The sequence below is a fragment of the Condylura cristata genome, unplaced genomic scaffold, assembly GCF_000260355.1.
Source record: "Condylura cristata isolate star-nosed mole 26May11 unplaced genomic scaffold, ConCri1.0 scaffold00002, whole genome shotgun sequence".
NCBI lineage: Eukaryota > Metazoa > Chordata > Mammalia > Eulipotyphla > Talpidae > Condylura > Condylura cristata.
In genome coordinates, this window is record NW_004567103.1 from 60,211,191 (window position 1) to 60,227,563 (window position 16,373).

Here is a 16,373-nt window from a genome sequence, read left to right on the forward strand (position 1 = left end):
AAACAAGAATCTGTGGGAAGATCAACCACCTATGTGTATTTGACAGCTGGCTGTACAAGAATGAATACTAGTTTTTGACAGTTTCTACCACCATGTTTGCTAACGAACATATTCCAGATGGATGGCATGATTTCCTTATTGGAAATGTGGTGTTTTGGTGCAGGCAGTGCTAATTACAGCAAAGTCTGAGGCACCTGGCACTCTCTGTAACAAAGGCATAGCCTTGGATTTATGATTCACATAGGGACCAGCAGTTTTACTGTGCAGAGTAGTTGCAATTTGTAGGACACCATCTCTGCCAAGAGAGATGTTGCCTCGAAGTCTTTGTCCCTGATGATGTGATGAAATGCTACTTAGATTTTAGCAAATTAGGAATTCTGAAAGATAAATATCCCAAGGTGGACCTTGTTTTTTTCAAGGTGAAATACTTCCATCATGCTTCAGGTTTTTGATATGGATGACTAGTCCCTGAAGCATACTTAGCGAGCCTTTGACAGCATAAAAGCTAGCAACTATAGATGCTGTGAATTGGTTAGCTTCTCATGGTCAACTATGCATTTATAAGAAGCAGAAAACAACTTAGTTGCAATGGTCAGACAACATTAGGGTCCGTTCTCCTAGATGTGCAATGACCCTAAGTTTCTCTTTCATAATGGATATCAGAACTCTATTTTGGTACAGATGTTAGCAGCAAAGGAAATTATGCTATGAGCTGGACTGAAGGCTTGGCTCCTTGTCTTCTTTTCATACATACAGTATTTTTAACCTTGAGCTGGACCCTTTGGGCCTTACTTTCATCCACTACAGACTATTATAAAAAAAAAGTAGTTTACCACCTACCAATACATAGGACTGTCCTGAGGATAATTACCTCATTCTGTTGTCATCATCATTCTAGTCCACCTAAGCATTTATTAGTAGAAATGGCACTCTAGTTTGCATTAATTAACTGACTAAGCTAAAAGAATGGTAATCACTTGTAATATTTATGTGATTGATTTTTTTTTTTTTAAAGTTCATTATCCTTTGTTTGATACTACAAAGGAAAAGGCCTAAATACCTGCAGGGCAAACAACCAGTTTTTCTCTTAGGCTAATATAAGTCAAGAACTTGAGTTTTATTTGTCTTAATCTTTTATCAAGATTTACTTTACCCAGACACTTTAAGATTTTAAAATGCTTACGATATTATAATTTCTTATTTCTCCCCTACGTTAAAATGTTTGAACTCCTTTTTGCAAATGGATTTTTAAGGCAATAATGCAAATTAATAAGTAGCTACCTTTTACTACATGCAATCTCAAATGATCAGCATCCAGAATCATATAACTTAATGTACCTTCATATGCATATCATAGTGTGTTTTCCTACTTTGACTTATTTTAGATATGGAAAAATAACACCACCAATAGAAGTCTGACTTGAAGTCAGAATAATGTATATCATGACCCTGGAATCACAGCTTTTACTTTGGTAACAATTTTAAACTGCATCTCAAATTTTCAGACAATAACAGAAATCTATGAAACTACTACAACAAGGACAACAACATCTGACTATGAGCAATCGGAACCTTCCAAACCAGCACTGGCACAGCCAGAACCCGCAAAGCCAGTGGAGAGGAAGAAGGTCATCCGGAAGAAAGTGGACTCTTCCAAGTTCATGACTCCCTATATTGCACACAGTCAGAAAATGCAGGATCTTTTTAGCACAGTAAGTTTCTAATGTAACTTCTGCTCATTTGTATTTATTATAGAAAAATTCCTTTTCTCAACTGATGCTTTTGACGACTAGCTAGATTTATTTCTCAATTTGTATGAGAGAAAACTTACTTTGCAAAAATATATACTCATGACTCTTGAAATTTCTTTTCATGTAATTCATTGGTTCCTTTGCAGCGTCAGGATAAGTATCCTATTGAAATGATTCCTTAAAAATTAGCATAAATCAATTATAAACCATTTACTGGTACTTAATCACTATCTGTTAGCCAATTTAGAATTATGAAATTATAAATGTGGATTTGTTTGAAATCAGTTCATGGAAGCTTATTAAGAGCTACTTAAACTGTAAGAATAAGAAACCGTCTAAGTAAACCAGCTTGTACTTTGAAAAAAGATACTTTCTAGGAGATGTTTTATGAAGAACATACAGTTTAGAAGTAGGACCAGACTAAGAATTCACTTGAAATCAAGGATTAGAATGTCAGTTATACTCTAGAATAGTGTGTTTTTTGACTGTGGCTGCAAGCTAGAACGCTTAGGAGCTTTTAAACTATTGATGTTTAGGTCTGGCTTCCTAGTCCAGGGTTGAAGTTTTCATAGAAAGACTTCTATAGGGCATGCAGGAGATTCCAATGTACAGCCCAGGTTAAGAAGTATTTCTGATTGTTCCTAGACCTCAAAGGCATGTACATGTCTGTAAATTATACTGAGCGGTTGCAGACTGAGCCCCATTTGAATACATCTAGTCTGGGGAAGGCTGAGGTGTCACTAGGTGATCTGATTGCATTTTCTCAAGAGGCAAAAAATAACAAGAATCTGAAGGGAATGTTGCATTATATAGAACTGGTACACCTGTCAAAAGTGTCCTGTTTTGGTCATTAAATATTCACTTTTGGTTTAGAGTTGACTGCTGGGAACTACTTGGTAAATTTTTAGTCTAGATTCTTCATTTAGATTTAACAAAAACAAAACCTTGACTTCTTTATCACTGCTATATTAAACAAATACAGATTTTTTTTAGGGGGGTCGATATATTGCTACAAAAATCTCATTAATTCAAACATTAATGTCCTAAAACTTTGGGTAATCTGAAGGAAATGTTTATAGTATTTTAAAAGTGGTTAGTAATAAGTCAATAATATAATTTACATTGTTGATTATACTAATCAAGAGTACTCTTGAATCATTAGTAATGATAAATTGCATATATTATAGTTAAAGTAAGAACTTGTATTTTATAGAAACAATAAGATTGAATTTCTTTTTAAAATATTCCATAGTTTACACTTCTCATTAATTCAGTTGGTGTCTCAGATATCCAAAGAACTGAAATTTAGCTACAACTTCTGAATCGAAAATTTTTGCATTGTATTAGCAATAAAATCTTTGCAGACTTGGCTCAACTTCTATTTTTATTTTCTAAAATTATTAGGTTCAGGATTTTTATGTGTACTTTCAGACAATAAAGACCTTGAGAGAGTCATTTTAGGTAATTTCCAAGACAATAGTCTGTAATAAAATTCAACTGTCTCTAGCACTCAGACATGTTTATGAAGAACAATGAACAAATCTGTTTTAATTTTTGCTGAGAGTTGGGGTAGGGAACAAAAAGAAAAGTATTGTAAATGATAATTGTGATAACTTGTAGGGTTTTTTATTTTTTTAAAGATTTATTTATTTGTGCATACAGAACTGGGGTACAGGCCAGAGGCTCAGGGGTGACGAGAGGCTTCACCAGAGACAGAGTGGGGAGCAGAACAGGCAGATCAACGAAGTACACTGCTGAGGGGACCAGCGGGCGGGCCAGGAGAGGTCTGCCACGCCATGTGGTCACCTCCGGGGCAGGCGGGAATCGAACTCATGCGGAAGCGGCTTTAGATTCTCAGTGCTGTGCTTTAACCCGTTGCGCCACCAGGAAGGGCCAACTTGTAGGGTTTTTAACTATCATATGGAATGAATGCATTGCCTGGAATTTCTACTGCTGTCTTTCAAGGTTTGGGGTTAATAGCTAATGTTCTTTTCAGAATAAATATAAAGAGAATTATGAGAAAGCAAAAGGACAGCCAACTGCCATCACCACTGATACTCCAGAACTTCGCAGGATCAAGAAAGTACAGGATCAACTCAGTGAGGTGGGATATTTACTAAAATAAAAGTGGGAGACATTTCAAAGCTATGCCTACTATTTGGAAGTGAGGATTCTAAATAGGCATAAATAAAATAATGGTTGAATTATTGTTAGAAGTCTAGAAATCTAGAGGAAGCCATAAATTCTGTTGCTCTAAATGGGAACCTAAAGAAACTTCAAAAAACTTGGCTTGACAATTTAACTTAAATGGTAATAAGAGCTGGAAGTTCCAGCTAACAGTGGTTCTCCACAATGAAGGGAGGGTGAAACTTAGACAGGAATGTACACAGCAGTAGTCTTTGAAGATTAGTTTCCTGTCTAAATGCAGAATCTTTGGGGATGTAGATATGAAGTGATTGATTCAGTGTTCTTTGGGCGTAAGATATTTTAAAATATAGTCACATATTCATGCCTGTCACAAACTCTAATTGTGAATTATTTCTTCAGGTTAAGTATCGAATGGATGGTGATGTTGCTAAAACTATCTGTCATGTAGATGAAAAAGCCAAGGACATTGAACATGCAAAGAAAGTGTCGCAGCAAGTCAGCAAGGTAGGGTCATGATATGAGTGGTGAGGGTACTAAAGCATGTGTAATACCTCTGCCTGGCCTTAGAGACACAAACTAGTCGGGCCAGATCCTGTTTAGTATTTCTACTCGAGTCCACAGGTATTATGAGCTCTAACATCCATGTAGAGGACTGATGTGGCCCTGAGCAGCTCTTCAGGCACCTGGTGCATTGACTCAGTTCCAAGAACTTGATGCATATAAAGCAGCCCCAAAGTCCCCAGAGTTTCTTATTTATTTTTTAAATAAAGTTTGTAATTGTTTTTAACAAGAAACCTCTAAAATCCTAATGTATGCATGTCGCTAAAAAAAAAAAAACTAGAAAAAAAGTACAACAAAACATGTAAGCCAAAAGAAATACACCTATCATCTAAATTCAGTCAATGATGGATAGGTTACAACCTTTGAAATGACTCTATAGAGTCCTTCATGATTCTGAAGTAGAATCACTTTTAAAATTTAGATTTTTCAAGGGAAAACTTACAACTTGGGATCTTAGTAGGTTTAACATTTCCAAAACTGATGCCAGTAACGCATTGGCATATCAGCAGCCTTTTGCAAGGGCATGTTGAATATAAAAGACACTTCATGCCTCAGCATTTTTCTTTGTTTTCTAAGGGAAAGACATTATACCATGAGTTTTCTTCTTTTTTCTGTCTAGGTTTTATACAAGCAGAACTGGGAAGACACCAAGGATAAGTACCTGCTTCCCCCTGATGCCCCTGAACTTGTCCAGGCCGTCAAGAACACAGCCATGTTCAGTAAGGTAAAGGCCTCTGGTCTGTTGCCAATTCTGTTTCAATGTCTTCCCACTCTGGAATCTTGGTATACTGCTGATAACCCAGAACATCAGCCTTTTTGTGACATTGAGGTTGTAAAGTTAAGCTTGCTGAGGAACAACTGAGAAGACAGTTTTGGGCAGAGTGGAGTAGAGATTCCTGTTGGTAACCTAAGACACCAGAGGTAAGAGTGGCTGGAGAGAATGAAGATGCTCTGAGAACCAGCTCTGAGAGACCCATAAAGATATACAAAGTGTAGACCCTCTGCTGCCCTTTGGACATTCCTGGATATCACTCGTATTGAAGATCTATTTTGTGATAGTAATTATGCAGTACTTCCTGACTCCACATAGTTGCATTAGTATTTATTCCAAGAGGAGGATAAAAGCACAGAGTGTGATCTCGTTTTCTCACTCTTTTTCTGATTTAGAAACTGTACACTGAAGACTGGGAAGCTGACAAAAGCTTGTTTTACCCATATAATGATAGCCCGGAGCTGAGAAGAGTTGCCCAAGCCCAGAAAGCTCTCAGTGATGTAAGTGGGTATGGTGGATACCATTTGGGGTATGCACATTTCAGAATGTGGACTCCTCTAATTACCTGTCCTGGCCAGAGGTTTATTAGAATTCTTTTTTTTTTTTAAGATGAAATAACATTATTGTAAAGGACTTCATCTAGGGTCATTATAACTTATGATGTCTAATATAAAATGACTTATAATTTGGATTAGATAAAATTTAATTCAAATCCCTTCTTACACACAAGGAAGGAACCTAAGTCTGAAATCACATAAGTAGTTGTTGGCAGAGCCTGGACAAAAGCCTTGTCTTATTCCCCTAAGACTGTTCTTCTCACATCAACATGTGTCCTGGTATAGTTTTCTATGTGAGGGAATCTCCTAGTTGTCTTTTAAGATTAGCTTTCTGGTTCTAGATCTCATAAATACATAATATTGTGTGTGACCTTTTAAAAGTATTCAGTAGTTATTTTCTGAGAGCTCATTATGCGTGCATGCATACCTGGCAATACAAAAAGGTATGACAAGAAGTTTTTGTCCTTTCCCTTGAAGATACATAATCAAGCTGGTCAACTGAAAGTATTATATATCAAACAACAAGAAAAAAGTAAAACAACAACAAACCTTGGTGTCTAATACTTGCTAAGAGAAACACAGGGTACATTTGTGACAAGAGAAGATGTGTGGAGGTGTGACATCAAGGGAGAGGGCAGATGAAAGCTAAAGACATTTCAGGTGTAAAAGGGTAGAGTTAAAATGAGTTTGGAGTTTGGGGGGCCAAAGAAAATAAATACTGCTGATATGGAAAAATATTATTGGACAAATAAAGATCTACCAGGTTGGTGCTTTCAGGCCTGGTGCAATTAAACATTCCAATGCAGTCGTAAATAACAAGTTTGCTTACTTGCAAAGATTCATGGCCAGTCTTAACACTCTGAACACAGTTATATTTCCAGAGAGTCAGATAACAGGTCAAATGGGTCTATCTCCTTAGAGTAATCTCCAGAGGGTTGACTCCCCTCCCACTGTGTTTGGCTCCCCTTCCTGTGAAATATAGTTCTGCTCTCCACTGATGGTTTTGTCAGCTATAAAACAATATCAATCTGTGTAGCCAACGTTGAGACAAATATGTTTAAAAGTAACCCTCTGTTTTAGGTCTGGGCTAGGCTTTGATATTAGACTGAGGTGTGTCCTTGCCTGGGTCCACATGCGATAAATCTGTAACTGACCTTATCATTCCTGAGTTCCGCTTGTCTTATTTTATAATACAGATTTCTGCTATACTACAGGTACAGTGCCTAGTCAGGGAGACATTTGTCAGAAATTGGTGGCAGCACCTTGAACATCAGACGAAATAACAGGCATGATACAGTAGGTAATAACAGCATTGCTAGAGCTTTGAGAGGAAAACATATGACACAAATAGAATCTGGAGATATTCTTGTAAAGAATATGGTGGACTGGGACTAGGAAAAAATGTGATGATTTCTAGAAGTCTATTTTAGTAATATAGATGATTCGGGAGGATGATGAAGACAAAGGAATCTGGAGGTGATAAGTAGTTTAAAAAGTGTTAATCATATCGACTATTAGAGATGAAGGAAGGCAAGGAATTGTAGTTGGATTTATGACCACAGACTGGTAGTCTAGGTCAGTGAAGGTACAACCGGTAAAGATGCATCGTAGGAAAGTGAAATATAATTGAGGTAATTGAAGACCATTCAAATCAAATCTATTTACCTCTGGGTAAATAGAATACAAATGCTATTGCATAGGTGTGAGATCAGGACAAGAGATTATTGAGATTATTGATATTTGAGAGTAATCAGTATAAAAGTGGAAACTGAAACATGAAAATATCTGAGTCAGGAAGAACACTGTGTGACCAAAGGCAGAGTTTTGGTGGACACTACAGTTAGGACATCTGGAAGGGAGACAGGAAAAGAACAAGGGAATACAGAGTCAGAGAAACTGAACGGGGAAGGAAATGCCATGTCATGTAAGCCACATGACAGGTGGTTTTTAGGAAGACACATAATCCCCAAATATCTTCCTTTACCCATTAAAAGGAGAGCTGCTACTCTAAAGCTATGGCCTTTGATCAATAAAATTGAGCATGTATGTTGAGATACATATTCCCACCACTGTCCAAAAATAGATATATGAAACCATCTGTAGCCCAAATGGCAGAAAGCACAGAAACAATTACCGTTAAATTTACATGGAAGAGTTTGGACCCAAAACCCAATTTATCAAGTCACACAAAATTAACACATAAAAACTAAAATAACACTACCCTATTTTAAAGCAGGAATGATTGGTAGACGTAAAACCTGCTTTTTGTAATTCCTGGGGAAGAGCTTGATGGTGCCATTCTTTGTGCTCAGGGTGAGTACTGCTTTTAGAATGGCTGCAGCAAAACAATTACAGAAGTTTGTGATGCTTTTGTAGTAAAAATGAAAAGTATTTTTAGGTTTCTTTTATTTAGCAAAAACAGTGCTTATGTAGATTTTTCATAAAAAAATGAAGTGACATAGGCAAACTTTCAAAAGCTGAGAATACCTGTATCTCAATAGAAGACATAATGAAGGAGAATATATAATAATGAAGTAAAACTGCCCCTCCTTTCACAGAAAAACTTGGCAGTGAAGGGTATGGCTTTTATTTTTGCTGTACTAAGTATCAGATAACTGACATGCCTATTAATACTGTTGTCAGCACCATAAACTTTTATAGTCATTGGGAATAGAGCCCCAAGCAAACTGTTGTTCACTCAACATATCACAGGGTAGACATGAAGATGTTGAACTGAGAGTTTGGCTTCAGAGGCCTCTCTGACTCCTGTGTCCCTGTTAGCTGCTTATGTTTTCCTTATTATCTAAGCAGAGCTAAAATATGTTGCAAACACTAAGAGTCTTTAGACTGATCCAGAGTATAGCGTCCCTACTAGACAGAATTCTGAACAAGGTTCTTGAGAAATTAGGACTTGTAGCTATGATTTTTCTGAAAGTTATTGACAGGTTGTCACACTTAGTAAGCATCTCTCCTGGAAGAATTGCTTTCTGTCTGAAAACTCGGCCAACTATAGATAGTACCGGTTGTCCTATATCTAAAATAATACTTCAACTTACTTAAAATAAATTCAACACATTTTAAACTTTGTGTTTTGTAAACTAATTGATTTGGTTAAAGCATGAAGAAGATGATTGGAACTATCAACTTATAACATTATACGTAAAGATATTGCCCTGTAAAAGAAACAATTTGTAGAAGTCTCATGATCTAGTAGTGGAGGAGACAGAAGCATAATTCTCTTCCTCAGACTTCCCATGGGTTTCATCCCATAAAACACACTTTATAATCAGTTCCTGAATCCTCACTACCCCACTACAGTCTGGTAATGTGCAGGACGCGAGTTCCCAAATGAGAAGTGATATTCTTTCTGCTCTCAGAGCTCATAGTCCAAGGAGGGAGAGGTATTAAAAACAAACAAACAAACAAACAAACAAAAACCTATTACAATGCCTTTTTATCACTCCTCTAAAGCAAGGAAGAGCCAAGTTGAATGAGATACAAGGAGAAGGTCAGTGAGGCAGGCAGGGCTCAGTAGCTAGACTGTTGATTCTGAGAACAAGTAACAGTTTTCAGATACATGGGGAGAGGGGGGAGTTGAGACATGTCAGGGAAAGGCAACAGCATCTTTGAGTCTAGAAATGGAAGAGGACTCCATGTATCTGGAGACCTGTGAGTAGTTCCACATTGTTTACATAGGGGTCAAGGTTGCTGGAAGAAATAGCCATAGGATTCAGTTAGCAAAGAGTGAAGAGGATGAATGGTTAAGGGACATGATACTTAATTCAAGGCAGAGAATTCCTTCAAAGGCTGAAGGAAAGGAACTAGTGAAAAGGGAGAGGTTGGGCCTGTAAGAAAGAGGGATGACAGATAGAGCTGGGTGCAAAGAGTACTAAACCAAACAACACTCATTGTACAGGAATTCATGATCAGCAAGGGACCCTTCTCCGAGCCATGCAGCGAGCGGGAGGGTCAGGAAGGAGGAAAGGTGATTGAATATATAGTCATTCTTTATGGAAGGAGAAGCTGAGAGTAAGGAGGAGTTGATTGGGGGCTTAAAGATAGTGTTGGAGTTCTAGACTAGCTACTGGGATTGGAGTCTGAGCAGAGACATATAATGGATGTTCAAGCATCAATAAAGGGAACATAGCAATTTGATACCATACATTCAATACCCAGATATGCCCACAGAACATATCAACTCAAACTAAGGGCTTGACTCCCCCTCCCTCCTCTATAGCTTCTTCTGGAGTCCCTTTTAACTCTGCTTATGTTATCACCCAATCCACAGTCGTGTGATTTTCTTCAGGAGCACTCAAGCATCTGAATATTAACTTTGGAGTTGATCCAGAGCTAATGGGTTTGCCAGCTAGTGTGATGTAAAGCAAAAGACCGGGAGTTAAGAAAATTTCAGTTGCAGTTCATGGTGTGGAGATGAATGGAAGGAAATGGATGTAGGGCCAGTTGTCTAGAAAAGAGGGGAGACTCAGTAACATCGATATCATTAATGATACTAAGTGCACAGACATGAAACATCTAAAAAGATAAACTATGATTATGTAGGATACTAAAATTTAATACTTAAAGATAAAAGGTCTTTTTTTTTTTTTTAAATACCAATGAGTGGGAACATGGGAGAGAATAATTTTCTGTGAGTCATGAGCATTCCTGTTTTTCATTTTGTCAGATTGCTTATAAAAAAGGACACACTGAACGGCAAACTCAATTCACATCTCTACCAGATCCTCCAGATATAGAATTTGCCAAGAAAGTAACCAATCAAGTGAGCAAGGTAAGTAAGTAAATAAGGCTTGGACACTGTCTCCCTTTGGAATGCTGCCTGTTGATCTCAACCACCAGAGAAAGGGATAATGTGAACCTAAATGTACAGCACAGAGTATTTTTTCAGTGTGCTCTTAAAACATATAGCAAAGGCAGCACATCTGTTAACTTTGTGGTGTCATGTTAATAAATGTCTAGCAGTTTGACAACTTGGTGATTGATGAATGTGAAAGCTGCATTTTGAAACTAGAACCTACGTCCTAAAACCTTTTAACATATATATTTTTAAAGATGTATTTATTTATTCATACATAACTGGGGTACAGAGATGCAGAGGGTGAGAGGATTCACCAGGGGCAGAGTGGGGAGCAAAACAGGCAGATTGACAAAGTACACTGCTGAGGGGAGCAGCGGCCGGGTCAGGAGAGATCTGCCACACCATTTGGTTCTCCTCTGGGGTAGGCGGGGATCGAACTCATGTGGAAGTGGCTTAAGCTTCTTAGTGCTGTGTTTTAACCCGCTGTACCACCAGGGAGGGCCCATGTCTTTTAACATATTAATGTATGAAGTGTAACTAACAGAGGAACCACCCATTGCCATCAAGGCTCAGATTATTTTAATTCAGTGTGAAGATCACATATAGTTTTATGCTATAGTCAGACTGGAGGAAAATAAGAATGCATGACTTGTCTCACAGACATACAGTAGCGTGACAGCTATAGGCTGTGCTGCTCATAAATTTTAAGGTCCTGGCAAACAGCTTAGCCTTCCTAAATTTAGGTTGGTAAACCAGCTCTGAGGAATGCAGCTCTCACAGGGAATGCAAAGAGACAGATGTTCAACTGATGAATAGACACGTGCAAAATGCCTATTTTAAAAGTGTTCCAAAGCAGGCCACCTTCTCCTGGGCACTGATGTTTTTTAAATATTTTTCTTTGCCCTCTATGGAATTAAATCTCATTTTGGTCTTCTGATTACATTTTGATGGACCCTCAAGATTTCTACCATGTATCTTTCAAAAAATTATGTCTCCTGTAAAAAAATAAAAAATAATGTTCTCCTGTAAAAGAGAAGGAAGAAAGGCTGTTCTAATGAAGTCTATTTATTGATGATTTTTAGTATCTGATATTGCAGATAACTGTATCACTAAAGGTTATTTGGATAAAAGGCTTTGTAAGTACAATAATATTTTACTAATAGCATCGCCATGAGCCTGAAATTGTGCCTACAATAAGCAGAAATAAACTTTAGAACTGTCCATAAAGAGTCCAGTCAGAGACTAGCTCCAGCTTTTGAGGTGTCTGGAGGCAGCACAGGCAGGACCCTAAGATGGGAAGGCGTCGGTGAGCAGAGATTCCGAAAGGGGAGACAGGAGTGGGTGCGAGGAAGATACGGGAGTCAGGATAGGGTGCAAGTCTTCCTGCTATCCCTTCAGCAGGTCTTTATTTATACTGTGTAGCAAGTAGTTAATTGTAATAATGCATAGGGTAAGTTAATGAGATGATCTCCATAAAACATTCTCAAGGACAAGGGGAAAAAGCATTCTTCTCTTAACAATTTATGGTATAATAGATTATACATTTTGTGATAGTTATCATGTATACAGCTGTCTAGTTATCACTCAAAGGAAAAGAGGTCTGAGAAAGGGTGAGCTTGTTAGCAAAAGGTTGTTAGGGGTTTTGGGGTAGTAATAAATTGTGTTAGCAGTATTATCAGTGATTGTCTAAAGAAAAGCTAGTGGCTAATTTAAGGCTAGCAGAGAGTAGTTAGTGCATGTTTTATAAAGGAGTAAATTAAGAGAAAGTTGTACAGTTGTATATCAAACAACACCTGTGTAGTCAAGGTTAAAATTTGTCCATTATGCCCTGGGAGCCTTATCTGAGGTTTGCTTTTTTATTTAAAGAAACCAAGGAAGCTTCCCAGGAGTTATGTCCTGGCGTCTTATTTCTCCTGGGGCTTGCCTTTTGTCTCAGGAGACAGAGGAATTTCTCCTCCTGGGGCAGCTTGCCTGAACCAGGCAGCCGCCTGTGTGCCTAAGACAATCCAGTTATAAACCGAATGTTGCTCAGAAAATTTTGATATTATGTTTATACAAAAAAGGGAGGTCATAACATAAGTCAGCAGTGGACAGTCTGATTTTTCAGAGCTTATCCCGATCCACCCGGAATCTGTCAGACGATGGACGTTGGAAAGCTTGTGTCAGAGTCCATTGAAAGTGTTGATATCATAAATAAGATTGGGGAGCAAGGATGATTTTAAATTTTTATTTAAAGCATATTTTAAAAGGTATTTTACTAAACCAACATTCTTTTACTTTATTTGATTATGCAGTTTGGGTCTTGAAAGCAATAGAAAAAAGTTCTTTTGTGTGTGTGTGTAAACATATATGAAGATACCCTGGGTCTTGAGCACTTAATATGACAAAAGCAATGTGGAACAGTTTATTACTTCTTTTTGGATATATCTGTGTTGAAACAACAATATTTTTAGACTGTTGGGCTAAGCAAAATATCTTAAAATTAATTTTTGACCATTTTGTGCATTTAAAAATATGGTCACTAGAAAATTTAAAAGTAGAGTGGTGGTTTGCATTATATTCCTGTTGGAATGTCTCACTGCAGTTGGATACAATGGTTCACTAAGTGACTTGAAAGCATAGCCAGAGCTGGTTTACCTTTCTAGAAAAACAACATGAGCCAAGTAAAGGATGGCAGTAGCTGAAAATTACCAGTTTCAGCCACAGTAACAATATTTATTGTAGTCTTATCCAGATATCCAAGTTCCCCAACACCATTGTGCATCCAGAATCAAAGCTGTATTAGGAATAAATGCTTGCAATTGCCAGCGGTCCTTCCAACACCAAATCATCCAGTAAAAGAGGGATAAGGCTGCTGGGGGTGACTCTGTTTCTCTTGAAGTCTTCCCCACTATCAAGCCACTTTGACCCAAGATTCAGTGTCACCATTGTCCTGCTTTCCAAAACAAACAAAAATAAATCTTTATCTACTTACTTTCATACATCTAAACTCAGCATTTTTCTGTGGAGTTGTCTTCCAGATCATCTCTTTGTCTTCTAGCTTCCAATTTACCAGCTAATATGATGATCATGTTTCTGTAATGATTATGTTGCTATTATAGTCAGCTTATCAGTCTTTTTTACTATCCCTGGCATAATCAATCCTCCCTCTTTGTCTACATGCCAACAGATGCACCCTGTAGCTCTCACATAGAGTAGAGTAATACATATAAGCATGCTTTTTAGGTGAGGAAATTATATACGTGGAAACAAATTGCAAGGGAGGTTCTGAATGCAACACTGAGGACATTTTCAGTTTGTCTGTGTCTGCTTCTCTGCTTCCTTCCCTATTCATAATAGGAATGAAATAAGATTTCAGTGATACTAAACTGCAATCTAAAATTGAAAGGAAAAATTGTTTCCTCTATTTTTCTATTCACAAAACTTCAGATACTAAATGTGGATTTTCACCCTCCCTACTGACCAATTCTCTGATACCAACTGGGTGTGCCACAATTCTTCCAGTTCTAACAATTCTCCCTGCAATTAGCATCAGATTCCACATACTAAGGGCTCAGTCTAACAAAACTGCTCCCCTTCAAAAACCATTTTCAAGTCTGGGTTTCCTGTATTTGTGACCAAGCTGCTCTGTATCTATGATTCCCCTTCCTTGAGTTTGACAAATTGTTAAGATTGACCCACAGTACATTTACATTTATTACATAGTAAAGGATCTCGCTGAAGGGGTATATTGGGAGAGGTCTGGAAGTCTCTCTGCTTCTCTTTTTGTGGAACTGGGGTACCCCACTTAGAAGTTCTCTTAACTTTGTATTTGAGGGTTTTTTTATGGAGGCTATGTTGTATAGAGATAGTTGATTTTTTAACTCAATCTCCAGCTCTTCTCCCCTCCCCCTAGGGTGAAGAATGGGACTGAACTTTCTAAGCTTCTAATCATGGCTTGGTCATTCAGATCAGTAGCCATCCTGAAACTGATCAATAATTGCTTCATAGAACAAAAAACACTCTTATTACCCAGGAGATTCTAAGGGATTTAGGGACCCATTAAGTGTTGGAGACCAGGAACAAATGTGAGAACACAAGATACTCTTATCACCCCTATCATGTAGGAGATTATATATGTTTCAGAAACTCTGTGTCAGGAACTGAGAACAGGTAATACTTTTTATTTTACAAGAATGTTAAAATAAAATCAACTTTTAGTAGTATATTGTTAAACTCAGGTCACTCAGCATGAAGAGGCCAGGTTCTGAACTTCTGAAGACATGGAAACCCTCCCATTATACAGAATTAGGAAGATTTCCATTACTTCACCAGAAATGACTGGAATGAGTCTGTAAGAGCCTGGGCTCAATATGTGCATTGAAATACAAATGGGAATCCCTTTTACTGTAGTCCCTCTGAGGAAGATAACTTTTCTATGAATGAAGCTGTCAGTGTCCCAGCATTTAGCTATTCACAGAAGTGTCATTAATTGAATGTATAGCCCTTTCCTCTGACAACCACATGGAAACCATAGGCACTCATGTGGCAAGTAGAAAATGAAGTCATGTGTTTACCCAGGATATCGGGGTGCCCATCTTTTGGCAATGAAAGCACCCCTAGCTGGCTTCCCAGGAGGAGTGACTATGGTTTGGAGAACCAGTCTTACGACATCTATTAAAGTATAATTACATTCTGTCCACTGGTGTCCCAGAACCTGTAGTTGATCAGGTGTGCTTTCCTCTATTAAATGAATAGTCAAAGGTTTTTGGAGAAGTTAACCAGCTCTTGTTTTCAAGTTTCAGTACTGGAATGAAGGGTTAGAGTTGTAATAAGGGTTAGAGTTGGGAGAAAGTTGTATTTTAAACCCCCAATGTGACTAACTCATCCCCAAGTACCACACCCCCAAGTACCACACAGACATGCAGTGAAGTATCTTAGATGGCACAGAGGGTCCCACAAGCCTCACCATCTGAATATTCATAGATTCTCAGTAAACTAAGTCCATAACTCAGAGGGAATAAGTACTTCTACTCCCTCAACCACTTAAATTTAAACCAGTTAAATTTCACTTAAACATTTTTTTTATTGAAGCAACATTATATTATAGCACTATATAGGTTTTATGTGAGCATCATTATAAATCAGCATGTGTTTACACAATGTTAAGCTCATGATGATAAATGATACATGTTACATGATACAATTGGCATGTTTTACTCAATTTACCCACTCTTTCCCCCTTTTCTTCAGATAACCACTAATTTGCTCTCATAAACTAAAAATTTGTTTTATTTTAATCACCTCATTCATTTTGTGTTTTTGTTACCACAAATGTGTGAAATCATGTGTTACTTGCTTTTCTCCATCTGACTTGTTTCACTAAGCATAATCACCCTCTAGATCTATTGATATTGCAGATGGCTTTTTTGTTTTGTTTAATAGCTGAGTGGTATTCTGTTGTGTAGATATGTTAAATAATTTTTCTGAGTAAATTGACCCCATACTGGAGGATTTAAAGGACATAAGGAAGGCCTATATTTTTTTTTATAATAGTTTATTTTTACATCATTTTGTGCATTTTTTCCATCTTAGTTGTAATTCTCATGGGCTTCCCATCACCAAATCACCCATGTGCCATCACCATAGTCCAGTGCATTTCCTTCCCCCCACTGTTTTTGATCCCATTCCCCACTCTACCCCCATAAAATGTCTCTGGTATATAATTGTTCATTATTATTATTATCTTCTCACCTGGTCCATTACACTCCTGCTATGAGTGAAACCAT

The 16,373-nt window shown here is 37.6% G+C and overlaps 1 protein-coding gene across 1 annotated transcript in view; it reads left to right on the plus strand.

The window, feature by feature from the left end:
* NEB (nebulin) overlaps positions 1–16,373 on the plus strand; it is a 183,818-nt gene that overhangs the window by 4,034 nt on the left and 163,411 nt on the right. The window contains exons 4-9 of the mRNA XM_004674880.2: positions 1,506–1,712; positions 3,748–3,855; positions 4,299–4,403; positions 5,080–5,184; positions 5,628–5,732; positions 10,474–10,578. Of these exons, the coding sequence (XP_004674937.1) occupies positions 1,506–1,712; positions 3,748–3,855; positions 4,299–4,403; positions 5,080–5,184; positions 5,628–5,732; positions 10,474–10,578 (735 nt within the window). The remainder of the gene's footprint in view (positions 1–1,505; positions 1,713–3,747; positions 3,856–4,298; positions 4,404–5,079; positions 5,185–5,627; positions 5,733–10,473; positions 10,579–16,373) is intronic.